The sequence below is a fragment of the Hyperoodon ampullatus genome (genome assembly GCF_949752795.1).
Source record: "Hyperoodon ampullatus genome assembly, chromosome: 7".
NCBI classification, from domain to species: Eukaryota; Metazoa; Chordata; class Mammalia; order Artiodactyla; family Ziphiidae; genus Hyperoodon; species Hyperoodon ampullatus.
The window spans coordinates 33,850,950-33,876,121 of NC_136920.1; the positions used below are offsets into that span (position 1 = coordinate 33,850,950).

At 38.6% G+C, this 25,172-nt stretch overlaps 1 protein-coding gene across 1 annotated transcript in view; it reads left to right on the forward strand.

The window, feature by feature from the left end:
* The window catches only part of CCDC34 (coiled-coil domain containing 34), a gene marked incomplete at its 5' end in the record, with an annotated part of 43,639 nt that overhangs the window by 7,001 nt on the left and 11,466 nt on the right, over positions 1 to 25,172 (forward strand). The window contains one exon of the mRNA XM_079709185.1: positions 12,355 to 12,462. Coding sequence (XP_079565311.1) covers positions 12,355 to 12,462 — 108 coding nt within the window. The remainder of the gene's footprint in view (positions 1 to 12,354; positions 12,463 to 25,172) is intronic.

Sequence of the window (25,172 nt, forward strand, 5' to 3'; positions counted from 1 at the left end):
TGTTTCAAATGATTGTAGAAACCAGTACATTCTGCAAGTTCCCTATTGCAATATACGTTGTATTCTAAATACAAATTTATTCCTGGAAAAGTACACAGTAGTACTTGTTTCTACTTAGAAGGGCACAGGACTTGAGAAAGACCTTATGGTTTGATGTCAGGCAGGCTTATTTAAACTTTTACACTTCCATTTCCTCATCTCTACAGTAAGGATAAAATAATGCTATCTGGTCACAGGGTTTTTTAGAGCAGCGGTCCCCAGCCTTTTTGGCACCAGGGGCCAGTTTCATGGAAGACAGTTTTTCCAGGGATTTGGGGGTGGGGGGGATGGTTCAGGCGGTAATGCGAGCGATGGGGAGCGGCAGATGAAGCTTTGCTCACTTGCCCACCACTCACCTCCTGCTGTGCGGTCCAGTTCCTAACAGGCTGCAGACCAGTACTAGTCCACAGCCCGGGGGTTGGGGGACCCCTGTTTTAGAGGATTAAATAAGACAAATTATAAAGATGGCTGGTGTTTTTATTGGTATTGTTATTGATATCATTGCTAGTCACAGTCTTTTTCTTTCTCTTTTTTATTGAATTATGGTTGATTTACAATGTTGTATTAGTTTCAGATGTATAGCAATCTGATTCAGTTTTATATATACATATGCACACATATATATACACAGTTTCAGATTCTTTTCCATTATAGGTTATTACAAGATATTGAATATAGTTCCCTGTGCTATAGAGTAAATCCTTGTTGCTTATGTATTTTATATACAGTAGTGTGTATCTGTTAATCCCAAACTCCTAATTTTTCCTTTCCCCATCTTTCCCCTTTGGTAACCATAAGTTTGTTTTCTATGTCTGTGAGTCTATTTCTGCTTTGTAAATTCATTCATTTGTACCATTTTTTTAGATTCCACATATAAGTGATATCATATGATACTTATCTTTCTCAGTCTGACTTACTTCACTTAGTCTGATAATTTCTAGGTCCATCCATGTTGCTACAAATGGCATTATTTCATTCATTTTTATGGCTGAGTAATATTTCAATGTGTGTGTGTGTGTGTGTATACACGTGTGTGTGTGTGTGTGTGTATGTGTATATATATATATATGTATATATCCCACATCTTTTTTATCCATTCATCTGTTGATGAACATTTAGGTTGCTTCCATGTCTTGGCTATTTGAAATAGTGGTGCTGTGAACATTGGGATGCATGTATCTTTTCAAATAAGAGTTTTCATCTGTTCTGAATATATACCCAGGAGTGGAATTGTTGGATCATACGGTAACTCAATTTTTAATTTTTTAAGGAACCTCCATACTGTTCTCCCTAATGGGTACACCAATTTACATTCCCACCAACAGTGTAGGAGGGTTCCTTTTCTCCTCACCCTCTCCAGTATTTATTATTTGTAGATTTTTTGATGATGGCCGTTCTGACCAGAATGAGATGATACTTTATTGTAGTTTTGATTTGCATTTCTCTGTAATTAGCGATGTTGAGCATCTTTTCATGTGCCTGTGGGCCATCTGTATGTCTTTGGAGAAATGTCTATTTACGTTTTCTGCCTATTTTTTGATTCTGTTGTTTCTTTTTTTTGATATTAAGCTGTATGAGCTTTTTGTATATTTTGGAAATTAATCCCTTGTTCATTGTATCATTTGCAAATATTTTCTCCCATTCCGTAGGTTGTCTTTTCTTTTTGTTTATGGTTTCCTTTGTTGTGTGTATAAGCTTTTAAGTTTAATTAGGTCCCATTTATTTGTTTTTGCTTTTGTTTCCATTACTATAAAAGACAGATCCAAAAAAATATTGCTGCAGTTTATGTCAAAGAGTGTTCTGCCTATGTTTTCCTCTAAGAGTTTTATAGTATCTGGCTTTACATTTCGGGCTTTAATCCTTTTTGAGTTTATTTTTGTATATGGTGTTAGAGAACAGTCTAATATTATTCATTTACATGTAGCTATCCAGTTTTCCCAGCACCACTTATTGAAGAGACTGTCTTTTCTCCATTGTATATTCTTGCCTGTTTTGTCAAAGATTAATTGACCATAGGTGCGTGGGTTTATTTCTGGGCTTTCTGTCCTGTTCCATTGAACTATATTTCTGTTTTTTGCACCAATACCGTACTGTTTTGATTACTGTAGCTTTGTAGTATAGCCTGAAGTCAGGGAGCCAGATTTCCTCTTGCACTGTTTTTCTTTCTCAGGACTGCTACTGGGGTCTTTTGGCTATTTGGGGTCTTTTGTATTTCCTTACAAGTTTTAAGATTCTTTTGTTCTAGTTCTATGAAAAATGCCATTGGTAATTTGATAGGGATTACATTGAATCTGTAGATTGCCTTGGGTAGTGTAGTCATTTAGACAATATTGATTCTTCCAAAATCCAGGAACATGGTATATCTTTCCATCTGTGTGTGTCATCTTCGGTTTCTTTCATCAGGGTCTTATAGTTTTCTGAGTACAGGTCTTTTGGCTCCTTAGGTAGGTTTATTCCTAGGTATTTTATTCTTTTTGATGTGATGGTAAATGGAATTGTTTCCTTAATTTCTCTTTCTGCTCTTTCATTGTTAGTGTATAGACATGCAGCAGATTTCTGTGTATTAATTTTGTATCCTGCAATTTAATAAATTCATTGATGAGCTCTAGTAGTTTTCTGGTAGCATCATTAGGATTTTCTATGTGTAGTATCATGTCATCTGCAAACAGTGACAGTTTTACTTCTTCTTTTCCAATTTGGATTCCTCTTATTTCTTTTTCTTCTCTGATTGCTGTGGCTGGGACTTCCAGAACTATGCTGAATAAAAGTGGCGACCTGGACATCATTGTCTTGTTCCTAAATCCTAGAAGAAATGCTTTCACCTTTTCACCATTGAGTATGATGTTAGCTGTGGGTTTATCATATATGACCTTTAGTTTGTTGAGGTAGGTTCCCTCTAAGCCCACTTTCTGAAGAGTTTTTATCATAAATGGGTGTACAATTTTGTCAAATGTTTTTTCTGCCTCTATTGAGATGGTGATATGGTTGTTAGTCTTCAATTTGTTAATGTGGTGTATCACACTGATTGATTTGTGGATATTGAAGAATCCTTGCATCCCTGGGATAAATCCCACTTGATCATGGTGTATGATCCTTTTAATGTATTGTTGGATTCTGTTTGCTAGTATTTTGTTGAGGATTTTTGTATCTGTGTTCATCAGTGATATTGGCCTGTAATTTTCTTTTTTTGTGGTATCATTGTCTGGTTTTGGTATCAGGGTGATGGTGGCCTCATAGAATGAGTTTGGGAGTGTTCCTTTCTCTCCAGTTTTCTTTGGAATAGCTTCAGAAAGATAGGTGTTAACTCTTCTCTAAATGTTTTATAAAATTCACCTGTGAAGTCATCTGGTCCGGACTTCTGTTTGTTGGGAAGTTTTTTTTTTTTTTCGGTACGCAGGCCTCTCACTGTTGTGGCCTCTCCCATTGCGGAGCACAGGCTCTGGACATGCAGGCTCAGCGACCTTGGCTCATGGGCCCAGCCGCTCCGCGGCATGCGGGATCCTCCCGGACCGGGGCATGAACCCGCGTCCCCTGCATCGGCAGGCGGATTCTCAACCACTGCGCCACCACGGAAGCCCTGTTGGGAATTTTTAAATCACAGTTTCAGTTTCAGTACTTGTGACTGCTCTGTTCGTATTTTCTATTTCTTCTGGTTCAGTCCTGGAAGATTTCACCTTTCTAAGAGTTTGTCCGTTTCTTCTAGGTTGTCCATTTATTGACATATAGTTGCTTGTAGTAGTAGTCTCTTATGATCCTTTGTATTTCTGTGGTGTCAGTTGTAACTTCTCATTATCATTTCTAATTTTATTAATTTCAGCCCTCTCCCTTTTTTTCTTGATGAGTCTGGCTAATGGTTTATCAATTTTGTTTATCTTTTCAAAGAACCAGTTTTTACTTTCATTGATCTTTTCTATTGTTTTCTTTGTGTCTATTTCATTTATTTCTACTCTGGTCTTTATGATTTCTTTCCTTCTACTAACTTTGGGTTTTGTTTGTTCTTTCTCTAGTTGCTTTAGGTGTAAGGTTAGGTTGTTTATTTGAGATTTTCTTGTTTCCTGAAGTAAATTTGTATTGACATAAACTTTCGTCTTAGAACTGCTTTTGTTACGTCTCCAAGCTTTCGGATCATTGTGTTTTCATTTTCGTTTGTCTCTAAGTTTTTTTCTTTATTTCCACTTTGATTTCTTCAGTGATCTATGTTTAGTAACATATTGCTTAGCCTCCACATGTTTGTGTTTTTTACACTTTTTTTCTTGCAGTTGATTTCTCATCTCATAGTGTTGTGCTCAGAAAAGATGATTGATATGATTTCAGCTTTCTTAAACTTACCAAGGTTTGCTTTGTGGCCCAGCATGTGATCTGTCCTGGAGAATGTTCCATGTGCACTTGAGAAGAATATGTAGTCTGCTGCTCTCGATGGAACGTTCTATAAATATCAGTTAAGTCTATCTGGTCTAAAGTGTCATTTAAGGCCTGTGTTTCCTTACTGATTTTCTGTCTGGATGATCTGTTCAGTGATGTAAGTGGGATTTTAAAGTCCCCCACTATTATTGTGTTACTGTTGATTTCTCCTTTTATGGCTGTTACCAGTTGCCTTATATATTGTGGTGCTCCTGTGTTGGGTGCATATATATTTACCATTGTTATATCTTCTTTGTGGATTGATCCCTTGATCATTATGTAGTGTCCTTGTCTGTTGTAACAGTCTTTAGCTTAAAGTCTATTTTGTCTGGTATGAGTTTTGCTACTACAGCTTTTTTTTTGATTTCCATTTGCATGGAATACCTTTTTCCATCCCCTCACTTTTAACATGTGTCCCTAGATCTGAAGTGGGTCTCTTGTAGACAGCACATATATGGGTCTTGTTTTTGTATGCATTCAGCCAGTCTATATCTTTTGGTTGGAGCATTTAGTTCATCTACATTTAATGTAATTATCGATATGTATGTTCTTCTTGCCATCTTGTTAATTGTTTAGGATTTGTTTTTGTAGGCTTTTTCTTCCATTTCTCTTTTGTTCTCTTCCACTGATTTGATGACTATCTTTAGAGGTGTGTTTGGTTACTTTTTCTATTTTGTGTGTGTATCTATTGTAGATTTTTTGTTGGTGGTTCCCATGAGGCTTTGATATAGCATTCTGTCTGTATACACAAGGTTTAAGTTGCTGGTCTCTTAATTTCAAATGCATTTCATATATCTTGCATTTGTAATTTGTTCTCACGATTGCTGGTTTTGATATCATGTTTGTGTGTGGATATTTTCCTACCTTTACTGTATGTTTGCCTTTACCAGGGAGCTTTTTCATTTTGTAATTTTCTTGTTTCTAGTTGTGGCCTTTTTTTTCGCCTAGAGAAATTTCTTTTACATTTGTTGTAACACTGGTTTGGTGGTGCTGAATTCTTTTAGCTTTTGCTTGTCTGAAAAGTTTTTGATTTCTCCATCTAATCTGAATGAGAGCCTTGCTGAGTAGAGCATTCTTGGTTGTAGGTTCTTCCCTTTCATCACTTTAAATATATCATGCCACTCCCTTCTGGCCTGCAGAATTTCTGCTGAAAACTCAGTGGATAGCCTTAAGGGAGTTCCCTTGTATGTTATTTGTTGCTTTTCCCTTGCTGCTTTTAATATTCTCTCTTTATCTTTAATTTTTGTCATTTTGGTTACAGTGTGTCTTGGTGTGTTCCTCTTTAGGTTCATCTTGTATGGGACACTGTGCTACTTGGCCTTGGGTAACATTTTCCTTTCCCAGGTTAGGGAAGTTTTCAGCTATTATGTCTTTAAATATTTTCTCTGGCCCTTTCTCTCTCTCTTATCCTTCTGTCACCCCTATATTGAAAATATTTGTATGCTTGATGTTGTCTCAGATGTCTCTTATACTGTCCTCATTTCTTTTCATTCTGTTTTCTCTTCAGTGGCAGTGATTTCTACTACTCTATCTTCCAGCTCACTGATCTGTTCTTCTGCCTCATTTAGTCTACTATTGATTCCTTCTAGGGTATTTTTCATTTCAGTTATTGTATTCATCTCTGCTTGGCTGTTCTTTATATTTTCTAACTCTTTGTTAAAAACTTCTAAGTTTTCACTCTGGCATCCATTCTCCTCTCAAGTTCTTTCCTCATCTTTATGATCATTACTCTTAACTCTTTCTCGGGTAGATTGCCTGTCTCCACTTCACTTCATTCTTTTGGGGTTTTATCTTGTTCCTTCATCTGGAACATATTCATTTGCTGTCTCTGTTGGTATTTGTATTTTTATGTATGTGGCAGGGTAGTTACCTTTCTCGACCTTGCAGAAGTAGTCTTCTATAGGAGACGTCCTATGTGTTCCAGCAGTGCACTCCTGTCTTGTCACCCAAGCTATATGCCTGCACAGGTCCTTCTGTTCTGGCAGGCTGACTGTGTGGGTGGTCTAGCAGGCTTGGTTGGCCACTAGTCTGTTTGGTTGCCAGGCACTGCATTGTGTGGATGCTGCTGGCTGTTGTTTAGTGGAGTCTGGTCGTGAGGCAGCTTTTGCAGAACCTTAGCGGGTCCTGGGGGTAGTGCTGGCTCACTGGTGGCTGGAGTCAGGATCCTGAAGACTCTGGAGTGTTGCCCACCTACTGGCAGGTGAAGCCAGATCCTGGGGTTAGTGCAGGACTACTGGCAGACAGAGCTGGGTCCTGGAGCCTGGCTTCAGGGCCCAGGGATACCAGAGCTTGTTTTAAATCTGGTGTTGGGGGGCTGGTTCCTGACACAGTTGGGTATGGGGTCTAAGGTGTCCCAAAGGTTACGTTAGCCTGCTAGTGGGCAGGGCCAGGGCCCAGGCAGTCCCAGGGTAGGGTCTGGCTTGCTGTTGCTGGACTCAGTGTGCGACCTGTGGTATTGTAGTTTTCTTGCTTCTGGTCTGGCCCCTGGTAGATGAGGTGGTCCAGAGGCTTGTGCAGGCTTCCTGGTGGGAAGGACCTGTGCTTGCCCACTCGTGGGTAGAGCTGGGTCTTGGCCCTCTGATGGGGAAAGCTGTGTTTAGGGCCTTGTCTGTAGGTGGCTGTTTGTTCAGGAAGTCTTTAGGCAGCCTGTCTGTTGGTAGGTGAGTCTGTGTCTCTGTTCAGTTAGTTGTTTGGCCGGGAGCATCCCAGCACTGGCACCTACAGGGTTTTGGGTGGGTCCAGGTCTCGGTGATAGTGAGCTAAGATGGCAGCCTCCATCAGCTCACATAGCTGAATGCCCTCAAATGTGTCTGTCACCAGTGTCCATGTCCCCAGGGTGAGTCACAGCCACCTCATGCCTCCCTAGGAGACTCTCCAAGACCAGTAGGTAGGTCTGACCCAGGCTCCTATCAAATTACTGCTTTTGCCCTGGGTCCCAGTATGCATAATATTTTGTATGCACCCTTTAAGTTTGAAATCTCTTTTCCCCCAATGCTGTGGGGCTCCTGCAGTTAAGACCTGCTGACCTTCAAAGCCAAATGCTCTGGGGACTCATATTCCCAGTGCTGGACCCCAGGGCTGGGGAGCCTTACCTGGGGCTCAGAACTGTCATTCCTGTGGGAGAGCCTTTGCAGTTTCTTTCTTTTTTTTTTTTTTGCAGTACGTAGGCCTCTCAGCGTTGTGGCCTCTCCCGTTGCGGAGCACAGGCTCCAGACGCGCAGGCTCAGCGGCCATGGCTCACGGGCCTAGCTGCTCCGCGGCATGTGGGATCTTCCCAGACCGGGTCACGAACCTGTGTCCCCTGCATTGGCAGGCGGACTCTCAACCACTGCTCCACCAGGGAAGCCCTGCAGTGTATTTGTTCTCTACTTTGTGGGTTGCCCATCCTTGGGGGTAATGTGAGTCTGTCCCTCCTACCTGTCATTGTGGTTCCTTCTTTATGTCTTTAGTGGTAGAAGATCTTTTCTGGTAGGTTCCAGTCTTTTTCATTGATTGTTGTTCTGTAGATAGTTGTGATTTTTTTGTTGTGCTTGTGAGGAGGTGAGCTCAGGGTCTCTCTCCTCCATCGTCTTGGTCACTCTCTTTGGTCATAGCCTTCTAAATACTTTTACATTTATTTTCAGAATTAGTGTGTTGTTGAGACCCCAGACTCTTACTTCTCTTACTTCAGCCTCAAGTTTTAACATTACTAATTCCATTATTTAGTTTAGTAACTTTCAAAATATTTGTTCACAGTGAGAAGTCTACTTTGCTTCATGTCACACACAAATGCATACATATATGTAATGCCTGCTTACATATGTATCTGAAATATCTTAATTTTGTGCAGAACCTGGCAATATTCTATTTTATTCTAATTTTTCTTTTCTTTTCTTTCTTTTTTTAAAGGCTAGTCATAACCCAGACATTGGTTTTAGACTCACAGTTTGCAAAACACTGATCTAGTGAATCAGTGGTATTGTGGAGCTCAGTTTATGGTATTTAGCTTTATCTCTAGCCTCACTAGAAGTCACTTGTTACACTAAGAAAAGGAGGATCACTTCAAGTCATTTTTAGAGTCAGCATTACAATAAAGTTAATTAAATTACACTAAATTATAAGGAACCCTGGGCTTTGGAGTAACATGGAACTAGGCTCAAATTCTAGTCTTGCTGTTCTAAATCTGTGATCTTGGAAAAGTTACTTAACTTCTCTGAGCCTCAGTCTCTTCATCTATAAGCCAGATGTTAGAGAGGCAGTAGTAGAGAGGTTAAAAGCATAAATTCTTGAGTTGTACATCCTGGATTCAAAACTGAGACCTTGGATCTTTAACCTCTCTCTGCCTGGATTATCAGTGAAAGGGGAGAATAACATTCACCTCATAGTGTTCTGGGGACTAAGTGAACAGTAGGATGTGGCCTAATATATAGGAAGCACTTAGTAAAAGTTAGTTGTTGTTACGTGTTAAAGGAGATGATAGTAACTACTGAAGATTTATTTTGAGAACAGATTAAAATAATGAATATAAAGTCCCTACCTCAATGATTAAGCAGGTAGCAGAGTATAATTGAATGATTTAAACCTTTTCATATATTTAGTAGTTGGACATTTCTTATATCTGTGTCATTACTTAACTCTGAAGCAGTTAAAATATTTTAGCATGAGTCTTAACCATATCAGTTATGCCAGGGATATCATAACATATGGGTAAACTACTCACTTTGGTATAAACTTATTTTGAGCTATTGCGGTATTCACATTTTTTTCATGCCTTTCCCTTTGTTTTATTTTCTAAGTCATGTTTTCCTTATTTTCTGTCCTTATTTACTGTATTCTCTAACTTATTTATAAATCATATCATTAAAAGCACAGATTTTTAAACACAAGGAACAATTTCATCTCAGATCCCTATTAAAACATGAGGGCCAGAGAGTAGCTTTGCCAAGGTTTTTTCAGTTAGTGGCAAAGCTGGGACTGGATCCTAGTTTTTTTGACTTCCAATTTAATAAATGTTTTTTTCTACAATACCAAGATGCATTTTAGAAATAAAGGGGTCAGACTTAGTATTTAATTTTAAATTTACCCTGGCTTTCTTATATTCTTCCTTGAAATCTTGAAGGAAAATTTAAAGGTAATTGGGTCATTAAAAAGATCATTCCCTGTCATAAATTTGATTTCAGCAACATTTAGGTTTGTTTCAGATATCCCTGTAAGATTGAGTTAAAATTATTTTAACTCATCAAAATTATGCTTACAATTTTTTTTACATTTGTAACTATGTTGTGATAAAATGTGGTAAATATTGAACATTAGTATTGTGAAAAGCTAGCATATTGGTTTTGTAGGGCATGTAAATTTTACTTATATTTTTATTATTTAAAAAAATTCTTTAGCAGACTGCCTTAAATTCTCTATGGCCTTTGGGTAATTTTAATTTTTAACATTTGCTTTAACATTTTAGTATCGTCTATTCTAAATTATAAAAATTATCTAATTTGTGAATAATTCAGGTGCTTTTTTTTTTTTTTCCACCATCATGCTTTGGACTTTGATTCATTCATCAGCCCTTAATGAAGGAATGGGGCAGGATATAGAGTTGGTGGAACTGAGATATTGAGTTTTTCTGATTGTTACCTTTAGGGTAAAACTTTCTTTGAAAGTCAGCAAAAGCTATTGAAATTAAAAATGCATGTTTAGGATCCTCTTTGGATGTTGGTTTTCTATAATCAAGTGTTTACTCTATGGGAAGATATATAATTCTGTTGAAATTCAGTGGTGTACCAGAAGATGACATAGGGGCCTTGTGAGAGAAGACTCCAGCTGTGTCTGGAAGAGGCTGGCCTTGGTGGCAAAAAGATGGAGGCATTTAAGGTGGGAAATTCTGAGGGGGGCCAGCCTTGGCAGGGAGGGTTGTTTCTCAGAATGTGATGTATATTCTGAGGTTGCAAATCACTTGAACAGACATCCTGAGGTTAGAGCACTGTTTGGGTCAGTGGTAGCATTTTCTAGGTACTTTTGACCCTTCCTTCATCTTTAAGTCTTATGTCAGCATTAACTAAAATTTGTGAACCATAAAATAGGAATACAATGTCTGATTTTTTTTCTGACTTTTGAGTTTAATTATATGAAGAATTTTAAAGGGTACATAAATGTAACCAGTCCTATCTTTAGTTGTATATTTAAGTAATTTTCTTGATGATCAAATTTAGGACTTTTTTGGAAAATGTGGTTGTCAAATCTATATCTAGTCTGTCATGCACATGCACTTCCCCCTTGTTTCGTGACACTAGTCCAGACTTTTGTCCCCTTCCAACTCATGTACTGTGGCAACCTCCTAGTCAGTCTCCCTCATAATAGTTCTGATCCCTTCAAATGCAGTTTTCAACCTTTATCATTAAGAGTTTTAAATTATCCCTTTTGCCATGTATTCCTGCTTCATAGTGCTTAATTTACTCTGCCTGTCTCAAAAGACCTTTTTCCATCTAGTTAGTACCACAGTCTGACTTTCTAGTCACCTCCCCTCCCCATTCTAGTTAACCATCTCTTCACTGTTCCTCTCATGGTGCTCATTTTTTTACTACCCTGGACCGTACTCTTTCTCCTCCCATCTTCCCTTCCTTTCCATTACCTTTTCTGAGCTCTTATTCTACACAGTATCTCACAATGCAGCACTTCATTATTTTGTGTATACGGAGTTAGATTACATCAGAGACTTCTGGAATTTCATCCCTGCATCTCAGTTCTTGCTATCTTTATAGTAAGTGCTCCATTTAAAAAAAAAAAAAAAAAGTATTAAGTGAATAATCAAGGGATAGCAGCTGCAGAGGTAATGAAGAGTCCTTTTAAAACCAAGATGGATATTTTACTTTGGGGGGATGGGGGGAGTATAGTGTTTAACAGTTGGAAGACTCTGAATGAGTGAGGGAAGCTATTTCCGATGCAGCAGAATTCTAGGATGAGAGATCACGGAAGACAGGTATCCTTAGACCAGTTGTTCTCAAGTACACAAGATATGTTCTTGGTGTCAAGTTTTATCTTCATTTCATTTAACACAGTGGAATTGTCTGAGAGTTGAAAAATTGTCTTTCTCACTGCCACCCATGCTGAGGTCCTTGGGAAAGGGAGGCATGGGGATGAGGAGTGAGGTCCAGTGGAAGACATATAAAAGTATCCGATTTCTGGTATCTAAGGAGAGAGAAGAAAAATAACCAGTAATTATGGTAGTAGAGTCCTAGGAGTCTAGTTTGAACAGCATTCTCAACTAATGCAGTAATTTAACTGATGAGTGACAGAGTGGTGGCATTCAGCTTGTAGTTTTATTTGGCCATACTTTCCACATTCTTTCTCCTGAGGAAATGCCCAAACTTGTAGATTCGAGTGACAGCAAGGCAGTTAAATAATCTAGGATATGAATGTGGTTTTGTTTTACACTCCAGCAACTATAAAATCAGCAAAGAAAAATCTGGATCCTTTTTTTCCCTACATTTCTTCTTTGGTGTAACTCTGAATTAAAAGTTTAATTTAGGGATTATTTAATTCCTACCCTTTATCTTCATCAAGAATCTAGAAGCTTTTTATAACTGTAAAAAAGTTGCAATTTTCTTGAGCGTCTGCCAGTAGTGTACAGTGATGCCAAAATTTATGTGTGGGAAAGTTGATTTCAATGAGGGTAATTTAGCTGAAGTTTAGTCTAAGAAACTAGTGTTTTGCTGCCAAGCAATTATTTGCATTTCTAGAAAATGACTTACACTTTTTACCAATGCCTTCCTTTCATCATAGACTAGTTGCTTAAGTTAGTTATTGTCACTAGTGGTATATTTTCTATAAAGGAAACTATATTCTTGTTTAATTTGGTTAACCTCAGACATTTTAAAAAAGTGTGTGAGGTTGAGTACTTCTATTAAATGTTGCCTTTTGCTTGAATAAAATCCACAGGAATTAAATCAACAGCTAGAGAAAAAGAAAGAAGTGGAAAAACGTGAAAAGAGAAAGATAATTGCTGAAGAAAAGCACAAGGAATGGGTTCAGAAAAAGAATGAACAGGTAAGGAGAAAAATGTGTGCCCACATACTGACGTCTCCTTTGCAAAGTCTTCTTCCTGTTACTCCTTGTCATTACCTATGTTTTCTCATTTTCTCTTAGATTCTTCCTTTCTTCTCTGACCGGATTTTTTTTTTCTCCCCTCAGGGACATTTATCAAATCTTTTGCCCTTTGCTCTCTGCTTCTCTCCCTTCTGCCTCATGTGGCTTCCACTCGTATCTGACTGCAGGTAGTCATGAAGTTTGTATCTCCAGACCTGACCTCCCAGAGCCTTGGATTTTCATCTGTTAGGTTGGTAGGGACCTCTGGACCTGCAAATCTAAAACAACCCATTTTTATCCATTCTCCTCTGATAGAACCATCATTCTGACTCCTTGATTTCTGATATTAGTACTACTATCATCTCAATCACCTAGGCATAATCAGAATTCTTTTGTTTCTAATCATCCTCGCCTTTTCTTTACAGTCACCACTCTCCTGTTTGTGATCTCTTCCTGTCAGGTCTCATTACATTTTTCAACTTATTCATTGTTTATTTCCCCATACTGAAATGTAAGCCCCATAAGGGCAGGGATTTCTGCCTCTTTTGTTCAGTTATCCAGCAGCTAGATCAGTACCTGATGCTTAAAAATGCCCCGAAATATGACTTCATCATTTGTGTCCTTGCCAGACTAATCTTGCCAAAAAGTCAAGTGTCATCCCTCAGTTCAAAATATATCTTTCATGATTCCCCACTGTCCTCTGAATAACATTTGAACTGTTCTAGCCTGGTTGGTCAAATACCTTCTACTCTCTGCTCTCCAAGCCACGTCTCCTTCCACCTGTGCTGCCCTTCATTCCATACTGTCGGCTTCAGACTGGCATCTTTGGGGAGCACACTCAGGATAAGCATGGCCCATCTTCTTGGAGTATTAGTGTTGCTGGAAATTTTTGAAAGGAAAAATGTTAGTTTTATGTTAAAGCAAGCACAGATATTTAATAGAGTAGAACATAAATTTTATATTATTTTAAAAATACACAGTAGATTTCAAAGAAATCTTGGGCTTTGGACTGTACTCCCCAGCCCCTAGGAATATATGTTCATGAGAAGTTTTGAGAACACTTCTGTGTCTCACTTACTTTTTTTTTTTTTTTATGGTATCTCTTCAGTATGGGATCTCATCACATTTTCCACCCTACCTTTCCTTTTATTATCCAACTCAAAGTATTTACTACATGAAGCATTCGCTGATCACATGCTGGAAATTCTTTTCTTCTCTGAGTCCTTGTTTAATTTGTATCACTTTATACAAAATACAATGCAGTATATGATATACTTTGTTGCTAGTTGTATTATGCACGTTTTTACTTCCCTTGTAAGTTTTTTCTTTTTTTAATAAATTTATTTGTTGCTGCATTGGGTCTTAGTTGCTGTGCGCAGGCTTTTCTCTAGTTGTGGTTCACAGGGGCTACTCTTTGTTGTGGTGGCAGGCTTCTCATGGCAGTGGCTTCTTGTTGTGGAGCACGGGCTCTAGGCATGCGGGCTTCAGTAGTTGTGGCTCATGGAATCTAGAGCACAGGCTCAGTAGTTGTGGCGCACGGGCTTAGTTGCTCCGTGGCATGTGGGATCTTCCCGGACCAGGGCTCAAACCCATGTCCCCTGCATTGGCAGGTGGAGTCTCAACCACTGCACCACCAGGGAAGCCCCCCTTGTAATTTTAAGACTCTTAAGGATAGGAGCTTTTTGATTTTTGTGTTTTTTTGAAGAGTTATTTTTTGTATTACTTTTTATCCATTACAAGATCTAACTAACAGTGCTTTGTAATATAGTAAGCATTTGTTTTTGGAATAAATGAGTGAATGAATAAATGTATCATTTTCCTTTCAGTTTTAATATAGTCTTGTATTAGATCTCAAATTAGAAATGTAAAAAAATATCTTGTCACTTTGTTTTCTGTTGTGATTTTTTTACACATTTAGAATGGTACTGCTATTATTATTAATATCCAATTTTATGAATTCAGTCAAATGTTTAAGTTGTAAGACAAAAGTTTTAAATTACTTCTAACTTTTGGGTCCTAAATATTATTGAATGTAATGCCTAGTGGTATTAATAATAGTACTTAGTAAATAATTCCAATAAATTTAAGATGACATAGCTTTCTTCATCCAAGTATTATAAGAAGGAAATTGGCTAGGCATGTGTATGTTATAACCATAAATATATTTGTTCTTTACTTCAGAAGTAAATTATTTTTTTTAAGTTTGCTACATCCCATAATACAAGAAAGAGTTCTTTGTGAATAAATGCCAAAATCAAAATAAGCCTGGGTGACTACAACCAAGCTTTGAGTGATACTTTTCTGAAATTTATAGCTAGAAAATAAAAGTTTTGCATGTATTGAATAGTATGCTCTCTCCTCTAAAAGCTTCTCTTATCTTCTGGCTCCATTAAGCTCATTTTACCATGCTAATCAAACATAGTTGTTGTTTGTCTAAGAATGTAGAGATGATATATTCTCTGTTTTAATTAGTGGCAGTAGATCTAATCCAATTATTTGAGAAAAAATACTTCTTTCTTTTAGAGGGAAGTGGCTTGCCCTGACATAAATCACTAATTATCGAAAGCATGATTCCATAAGGTTGAGAAGAGTTTAAAAATGAACCTTGAGAAATTTACTTATTCTGCAGAATTCCTGTGCATACTAAGGAATAATTGATCACTCTCTCTTTTTTTTTGCCTTAAGAACTATCAGATTTCTTATTTCAGTCTTGGTTATACTTACCTCTATTTGTAAAGACTGCTCTTCTGGTTCTTCTCTTCCTGTCTGGCATCTAGCTTTTTTCTCTTCTGTTTACATTGCATGGTGTGTGGTCCTCTGCTGCTTCCAGCTTCATTCACATTTTAGATATATCTGTAGCATTATTTTCTCTAAGTCATTTTCACTGTGTTCTATCAAAAAAACAGACAAAAAGAATTTATGTATCCATTAGCAAAGCTAATTTCTTATATTGTGCTGTAAATTGTTAAATCCTTTTCAGATAAATGGCTTATCTCATCTGGTACTCTGACGTTTGTGTTGCCATGCTAATTCATTTTTTAGATTTGTTTTTTTTACAGTGTGTTACCACATATTTTGCAAAAGGGCATTTGCCTTCATTGTTTGAGAATTAAAAATAAATTTATTTTTAAACAGTTTTTTTAAGCCATGGAACTGCTTTTTTAATGTAAAAAATTAATTCCAATCAGCAAAGTGTATGATTGATAACACTGTCATCAGTGCATCATTCATGCATTCAACACGTTTATTATGTGCCAGATACTATTGAAGGAACCAAAATAGAAATTCAGAAACTTTGAGTAGTCAGTTGGTTTGTTAGTTTCCCTTAGTTTGAAGAAACGAAGGTTCTCTCAGGGCACCATCTTACAAAAAAAGAAAAGATTTATTGTTATCCTCTGTGTGGTACAGCACTGCAGTGCCAGAAAATCTGAAGCCACTTAGTGGCCGGCTACTCTCTCTCAGTCCTTCTCTCTGAATGTCTGCTCTGGTCTCCTTTTGCTAACTAAAGGCATTCTATCCTCTCTTCTGTAGTTTAAATGCTGCAGAGGGCCTGTCTGTCTGATGTTTTAAAATCAACTTCATTGAGCAATAATTTACATACAATAAAACACACCTATTTTAAGTTTGATGAGGTTTGACAAGCTTATGTACCTGTGAAACCAGCATTACAGTCAAGGTAGAGAACATTTCCTTCTCTCCAAATAGTTCCCTTGTGCTCCCTTGCATTCAGCCCCTGCTTCCCACCAACTAACCCCAGCTCTGAGGAAGGATAAGTCTGCTTTCTGTTCCTGTAGATTAGATTTGCCTTTTCTAGAATTTCTTATAGGTAGAATCATTCAATATATATTCCTTTGTGTCAGGCTTCTTTTGTTTTTAAAAATTGCCAATATTTCAGGTATTAAGATTGTTCCTTTTTATTGCTGAGTGATATTCTATTCTATGGACTACCACAAATTGTCTGTCCATTCACTAGTTGATGGATAATTGGGTTGTTTCCAGTTTTGGGATATTATGAATAAAATTCTGTGTCCACTTATGTACAAGTCTTTTTGTGGATACTTGTTTTCATTGCTCTTGGGTAAATGCCTAGGAACTGAATTGCTGGGTTGTATGGTAAGTGTGTGTTTAACTTTAAAAAACAGTTTGGCAATTTCTTATAAAATGTTTGTGCCATTTCTACATTCCTGCCACTATTGTCTGAAAGTTCCAAGTGTACCACATCCTTGCCAGATTCTCAGTCTTTTTAACGTTGTCATTCTATTAAGTGTGTAGTAGTATATCATTGTTGTTTTAATTTCCATTTTCGTGAGATCTAATGATATTTACCATCTTTTCATAAGCTTATTCTCTTTGTCTGCTAGGGCTGTCCTGACAAAATATTGAATACCACAGATTGAGTGGCTTAAACTACAGAAATTTATTTTCTTACAGTTCTGTAAGCTGACAGTCCAAAATGAAGGTGTCTGCAAGGTTTGGTTTCTCTTGCAGCTGCTCTCTTTGGATTGCAGATGACTGCCTTCTCTTCATACCCTCACATGGCTTTTTCTGTGTACATGCCCATCCCTGATGTCTCCTCTTCCTCTTGTAAGGACACCAGTCCTTTTGGATTAGGGCCCCACCTGTATGAGCTTGATTACCTCTTTAAAAGTCCTATCTCAAAACACAGTTACAGGCTGGGGGATCAAGATGGTGGAGGAGTAGGACAGGGAGCTCACCTACTCCCACAAAAACATTCAAAACACATCTGCAAATGGAACGATTTGCATAGAACATCTACTGAACGCCAGCACAAGACCTCAAACTTCTGAAAGGACAAGAAAACCTCCAAGTAACTGGGTAGGACAAAAGGAAATAGAAAGGAATCGGGACAGGCCTGTACCGCAGGGAGGGAGCTGTGAAGGAGAAAAGGTTCTCGCACCCTGGGAGTCCCTTCACTGGTGGGGGATCAGCCTGGATGGAGGCGGAGCTTCGGAGCCTAGGAGGAGAGCACAGCAACCAGTTTGCAGAAGGCAAAATGGAGAGTAACCTTCACAGAGGGTCGGCACCACCACCTTGCGTTCTCCAGCCTGAGATGCTCCTCTGTTGATGTGGGTGGGGACTGGGTGCTGAAGCTCAGTCCTCAGAGGTCAGACCCAGGGAAAGGACCAGGGTTGGTTCACAGTCTGCAGAGGCTAGCTTGTGGCAACTGAGGGTGTACTCAGAAGAAGCTGGCGCCTGCCAGGAAAGCAAGGTACCACTATTAGGGGCACATGAGGAGAGGGGCAGGACCACCATAAGAGCTTCTTTCCCTGTAAGTGCTCCCAGGCAACGGGACACTGCCTACAGAAGCTCTGAGTGTGGGCTCAAGTCACCACTGCAATCATAGGCAGTTACGGGCCACCACTACGAGATCCGCAAGAAGTTGCCAAGCGCTGCCCACACTGTCCTGGGAGTGCACAAGGGCTGCTGCACCTGCACACCCCATATCAAGGGGATAACAGCCAGCCCATGCTGAGGAAAGAGCAAGCATCCAAACAAAAAGCAGCCCCTTGATTCTGGAAAAGATGGTGGAGTAGAAGGCCTTGAGCTCACCTCCTCTCATGAAAATACCATAATCACAACAAACTGCCGAACAACCATCAACAAAGAAGACTGGAACCTACCAAAAAAGATAGTTTACATTCAAAGACAAAGAAGAAGCCACAATGAGATGGTAGGAGAGCACTTTCATGACATAATCAAATCCCATACCCGCCAGGTGGACGACCCACAGACTGGAAAATAATTATATTACAGAGATTCTCCCACAAGACTGAAAATCCTGAGCCCCACTTCAGGCTCCCCAGGCTGAGGGTCTGGCATCAGGAGGAGGAATCCCAGAGCACTTGGCTTTGAAGACCAGTGGGGCTTGAGTGCAGGAGCTCCACAGGACTAGGGGAAACAGAGACTCCACTCTTGGAGGGCACACACAAGGCTTCATGTACACTGGGACCCAGCACAAAGAAGTAATTCCATAGGAGCTTGGGCTGGACCTACCTGAGTCTTGGAGGGTCTCCTTGGGAGGTTGGGATTGGCTCTGGATCACTATGTGGGGGGCAAGGACACTGGTGGCAGAGGCCCCAGAGAATATTGATTGGCTTGAGCTCTCCCAGAGGTTGCCATTGTGGCATCAAGACCTGGCCCTACCCACCAGCCTACAGGCTCCAGTGTGGGAATGCCTTAGGCCAAACAACCAGCAGGATAGGAACACAGCCCCACCCATCAGCAGACAGGCTGCCTAAAGCCGTACTGAGCTTACAGCCACCTCTAAACACACCCTTTGACGTGGTCTGCCCACCAGAGGGACAAGACCCAGCTCCACACACCAGTGGGTATGGACCAGTCCCACGAGGAATCCTGCACAAGCCTCAGGACCAAGCTCACCTACCCGAGGGCAGACACCAGAAGCAAGAGCTATGATTCTGCAGCCAGTGGAAAGAAGACCACAAACACAGAAAGCTAGACAAAATGAGATGGCAGAGAAATATGTTCCAGACGAAGGAACAAGATAAAAACGCACAAGAACAACTGAATCAAGTGGAGATAGGCAAACTACCTGGAAAAGAATTTAGAGTAATGATAGTAAAGATGATCCAAAATTTCTAAAAAGAATGGAGGCACAGATTGAGAAGATACAAATGATGTTTAACAAAGAGAAGATCTAAAGAATAAACAGATGAACAATACAATAACTGGAATGAAAAATACACTAGAAGGAAGCAATAGCACAAGAATTGAGGCAGAAGAATGAATAAGTGAGCTGGAAGACAATGTTGGAAATCACTGCTGCAGAACAGAATAAAGAAAAAAGAATGAAAGGAAATGAGGACAGTCTTGTAGACCTCTGGAACAACATTAAATGCACCAACATTAGCACTATAGGGGTCCCAGAAGAAGAGAGAAAGAACCTGAGAAAATATTTGAAGAGATTGTAGCTGAAAATGTCCTTAACATTAGAAAGGAAGCACGCAAGTCTGGGAAGTGCAGAGAGTCCCATACAAGATAAACCTAAGGAGGAACAAGATGAGACACATACTAATCAAACTGACGAAAATTAAAGACAAACTATTAAAAACAACAGGGAAGAGAAACAAATAACATACAAGGGAATCCCCATAAGGTATCTGCTGATTTTTCAGCAGAAAATCTGCAGGCCAGAAGGGAGTGGATGACATATCTAAAGTGATGAAAGGAACAAACCTACTACCAAGAATACTCTACCCAGCAGACTCATTCAAATTTGACGGATAAATCAAAAGCTTTACAGACAAACAAAACCTAAGAGAATTCAGCACCACCAAACCAGCTTTGAAACAAAAGTTAAAGGAATTTCTCTAGGCAGAAAAGACCACAACTAGAATCAAGAAAATTATGAATGGGAAAGCTCACCAGTTAAGACAAACATAAAGCAAAGGTAGGAAATCATCCACACACAAATATGATATTAAAACCAGCAGTCGTAAGAAGAGAGTACAAATGCAGGATATTGATAACACATTGGAAATTAAGAGACCAGCAAGTTAAAACAGTCTTGTACATATATAGACTGCTATGTCAAAACCTTTTGGGAACCACAAACCAAAATTCTACAATAGATACACACACGAAAAAGAAAAAGCAACCCAATCACAACGCAAGAAGATAGACATCAAATCACAAGAGAAGAAGAAGGGAAGAAAAAAGGCCTACAAAAACAAATCCTAATTAACAGAATGGCAGTAAGAACAGACATTTCGATAATTACCTTAAATGTAAATGGATTAAATGCTCCAACCAAAAGACACAGACAGGCTGAATGTATACAAAAACAAGACCCATATGTATGCTGTCTACAGGAGACCCACTTTAGCCCTAGGGACACATACAGAGTGGATGTGAGGGGACAGAAAAAGGTATCCCATGCAAATGGAAATCAAAAGAAAGCTGGAGTAGCAAAACTCATATCACACAAAATAGACTTTACAATAAAGACTGTTACAGGAGACAAAGAAGGACACTACGTAATGATCAAGGGATCAATCCACGAAGGAGATACAACAATTACAAATATGAGTGCACCCAACATAGGAGCACCTCAATATACAAGGAAGAGGGAACTTTCCTCAACATAATAAAGACCATATATGACAAACCCACAGCCAGCATCGTCCCCAGTGGTGAAAAACTGAAACCATTTCCACTAAGATCAGGAACAAGACAAGGTTGCCCACTCTCACCACTCTTATTCAACATACTTTTGGAAGTTTTAGCCCCAGCAATCAGAGAAGAAAAGGAAATAAAAGGAATCCAAATCGGAAAAGAAGAAGTAAAGCTGTCACTGTTTGCAGATGACATGATACTATACATAGAGAATCCTAAAGATGCTACCAGAAAACTACTAGAGCTAATCAATGAATTTGGTAAAGTAGCAGGATACAAAATTAATGCACAGAAATCTCTGGCATTCCTATATACTAATGATGAAAAATCTGAAAGTGAAATCAAGGAAACACTCCCATTTACCACTGCAACAAAAAGAATAAAATATCTAGGAATAAACCTACCTAAGGAGACAAAAGACCTGTATGCAGAAAATTATAAGACACTGATGAAAGAAATTAAAGATGATACAAATAGATGGAGAGATGTACCATGTTCTTGGATTGGAATAATCAACATTGTGAAAATGACTCTACTACCCAAAGCAATCTACAGATTCAATGCAATCCCTATCAAACTACCACTGGCATTTTTCACAGAACTAGAACAAAAAATTTCACAATTTGTATGGAAACACTAAAGACCCCGAATAGCCAAAGCAACCTTGAGAACAAAAAATGGAGCTGGAGGAATCAGGCTCCCTGACTTCAGACTATACTACAAAGCTACAGTAATCAAGACAGTGTGGTACTGGCACAAAAACAGAAAGATAGATCAATGGAACAGGATAGAAAGCCCAGAGATAAACCCACGCACATATGGTCACCTTATCTTTGATAAAGGAGGCAGGAATGTACAGTGGAGAAAGGACAGCCTCTTCAATAAGTGGTGCTGGGAAAACTGGACAGGGACATGTAAAAGTATGAGATTAGTTCACTCCCTAGCACCATACACAAAAATAAGCTCAAAATGGATTAAAGACCTAAATGTAAGGCCAGACACTATCAAACTCTTAGAGGAAAACATAGGCAGAACACTCTATGACATAAATCACAGCAAGATCCTTTTGGACCCACCTCCTAGAGTAATGGAAATAAAGACAAACATAAACACATGGGACCTAATGAAACTTAAAAGCTTTTGCACAGCAAAGGAAACCATAAACAAGACCAAAAGACAACCCTCAGAATGGGAGAAAATATTTGCAAATGAAGCAACTGACAAAGGATTAATCTCCAAAATTTATAAGCAGCTCATGCAGCTCAATAACAAAAAAACAAACAACCCAATCCAAAAATGGGCAGAAGACCTAAATAGACATTTCTCCACAGAAGATATACAGACTGCCAACAAACACATGAAAGGATGCTCAACATCTTTACTCATTAGAGAAATGCAAATCAAAACTACAATGAGATATCATCTCACACCAGTCAGAATGGCCATCATCAAAAAATCTAGAAACAATAAATGCTGCAGAGGGTGTGGAAAAAAGGGAACACTCTTGCACTGCTGGTGGGCATGTGAATTGGTACAGCCACAATGGAGAACGGTATGGAGGTTCCTTAAAAAACTACAAATAGAACTACCATATGACCCAGCAATCCCACTACTGGGCATATACCCTGAGAAAACCATAATTCAAAAAGAGACATGTACCAAAATGTTCATAGCAGCCCTATTTACAATACCCCGGAGATGGAAACAACCTAAGTGTCTGTCGTCGGATGAATGAATAAAGAAGATGTGGCACATATATACAATGGAATATTACTCAGCCATAAAAAGAAATGAAATTGAGCTATTTGTAATGAGGTGGATGGACCTAGAGTCTGTCATACAGAGTGAAGTAAGTCAGAAAGAGAAAGACAAACACTGTATGCTGACACGTATATATGGAATTTAAGAAAAAAAATGTCATGAAGAACATAGGGGTAAGACAGGAATAAAGACACAGACCTACTAGAGAATGGACTTGAGGATATGGGGAGGGGGAAGGGTAAGCTGTGACAAAGCGAAAGAGCGGCATGGACATATATACACTACCAAACGTAAGGTAGATAGCTAGTGGGAAGCAGCCGCATAGCACAGGGAGATCAGCTCGGTGCTTTGTGACCGCCTGGAGGGGTGGTTTAGGGAGGGTGGGAGGGAGATGCAAAAAGGAGGGGATATGGGAACATATGTATATGTATAACTGATTAAATTTGTTAAATAAAAAAAATATATATTCAAGGAAAATGCTAACAGCCATAAAAAAAGAAATCGACAGTAACACAATAATAGTGGGGGACTTTAACACCCCAGTTCCATCAATGGACAGATCATCCAGACAGAAAATCAACAAAGAAACACAGGTCTGGAATGACATACTAGACCCTATGGGCCTAATTGGTATTTATTACAACATTCCTTTGATTGTTCTCAAATGCATATGGAACATTCTCCAGGATAAATCACATCCTGGGCCACAAATCAAACCTCAGTAAATTTAAGAAAATTGAAATCATATCGAGAATATTTTCTAACCACAACACTATGAGATTACAAATCAATTACAGGAAGTAAAAACTGTAAAAAACACAAATACGTGGAGGCTAAATAATATTTTACGAAACAACCATGGATCGCTGAAGAAATCAAAGAGGAAATTTAAAAATACCTAGAGACAAATGACAATGAAAACATGATGGTCCAATACCTATGGGGTGCAGCAAAAGCAGTTCTAAGAGGGAAGTTCATAGCAATACAGTCTTATCTCAGTAAACAAGAAAATCTCAAATAAACAACCAAACCCTACATGTAAAGGAACTAGAGAAAGAAGAACAAACAAAACCCAAAGTTATTAGAAGGAAAGAAATCATAAAGATCAGAGCAGAAATAAATGAAATAGAGATGAAGAAAACAGTAGTAAAGATCAATGAAACTAAAAGCTGGTTCTTTGAGAAGATAAACAAAATTGATAAACCTTTAGCCAGATTCATCAAGAAAAAGGAGAGGACTCAAATCAATAAAATTAGAAATGAAAAAGAAGTTACAACTGACACCACAGAAATACAAAGGACCATAAGAGACTACTACAAACAACTATATGCCAATAAAATGGAGCACCTAGAAAAAGAGACAAATTCTTAGAAAGGTACAAGCTTCTAAGACTGAACCAAGAAGAAATAGAAGATATGAATAGACCTATCACAAGTACTGAAATTGAAACTGATTAAAATGCTTCCAACTAACAAAAATGCAGGACCAGATAGCTTCACAGGCTAATTCTAGCAAACATGTAGAAAAGAGTTAACACCTATCCTTCTGAAACTATTCCAAAAATTACAGAGGAAGGAACACTCCCAAACTTTCTATGTGGCCACCATGACCCTGATACCAAAACCAGACAAAAATACCACAAAAAAAAATTACCGGCCAGTATCACTGATGAACATAGACGGAAAAATCCTCAACGAAATACTAGCAAACTGAATCCATCATACACCATGATCAAGTGGGATTTATCCCAGGGATGCAAGGATTCTTCAATATCCACAAGTCAATCAGTGTTATACACCATGTTAACAAACTGAAGACTAAAAACCATATGATCATCTCAATAGATACAGAAAAAGCTTTTGAGAAAATTCAACACCCATTTATGATAAACTCTCCAGAAGTAGGCATAGAGGGAACTTAATCTCAACATAGTAAAGGCCTTATGTGACAAGTCCACAGCTAACATTCTGAACAGTAAAGAGCTGAAAGCATTCTATCTGAGATAAGGAACAAGACAAGAATGTCCACTGTCACCACTTTTATTCAGCATAGTTTTGGAAGTCCTAGCCACAGCAGTCAGAGAATAAAAAGAAATAAGAGAAATCCAAATTGAAAAAGAAGATGTAAAACTGTCACTGTTTGCAGCAACATTATATTATACATAGAAAAGATGCTACCAGAAAACTACTAGAGCTCATCAGTGAATTCAGTAAATGTACAGGATGCAAAATTAATACACAGAAATCTTGCATTCCTATACACTGACAACTAAAGATCAGAAAGAGAAATCAAGGAAACAATCCCATTTACCATCACATCAAAAAGAATAAAATACCTAGGAGTAAACCTACCTGAGGAGACAAAAGACCTGTATTCTGAAAACTATAAGACGCTGATGAAGGAAATCAATGGTGACACAAAGACTACATAGAAAGGTATTGTTTTGGATTGGAAGAATCAATATTGTCAAAATGACTATGCTACCCAAGGCAACTACAGATTCAGTGCAGTCTCTATCAAATTACCAATGACATTTTTCACAGAACTACAACAAAGATTTTTAAATTTTATATGGAAGCACAAAAAACCCTGAATAGTGAAAGCAACTCTGAGAAAGAAAAACAGAGCTGGAGGAATCAGGCTACCTGACTTCAGACTATACTATAAAGCTACAGTAATCAAAACAGTATGGTACTTGCACAAAAACAGAAATACAGATCAATGGAACAGGAGAGAAAGCCCAGAAATAAACC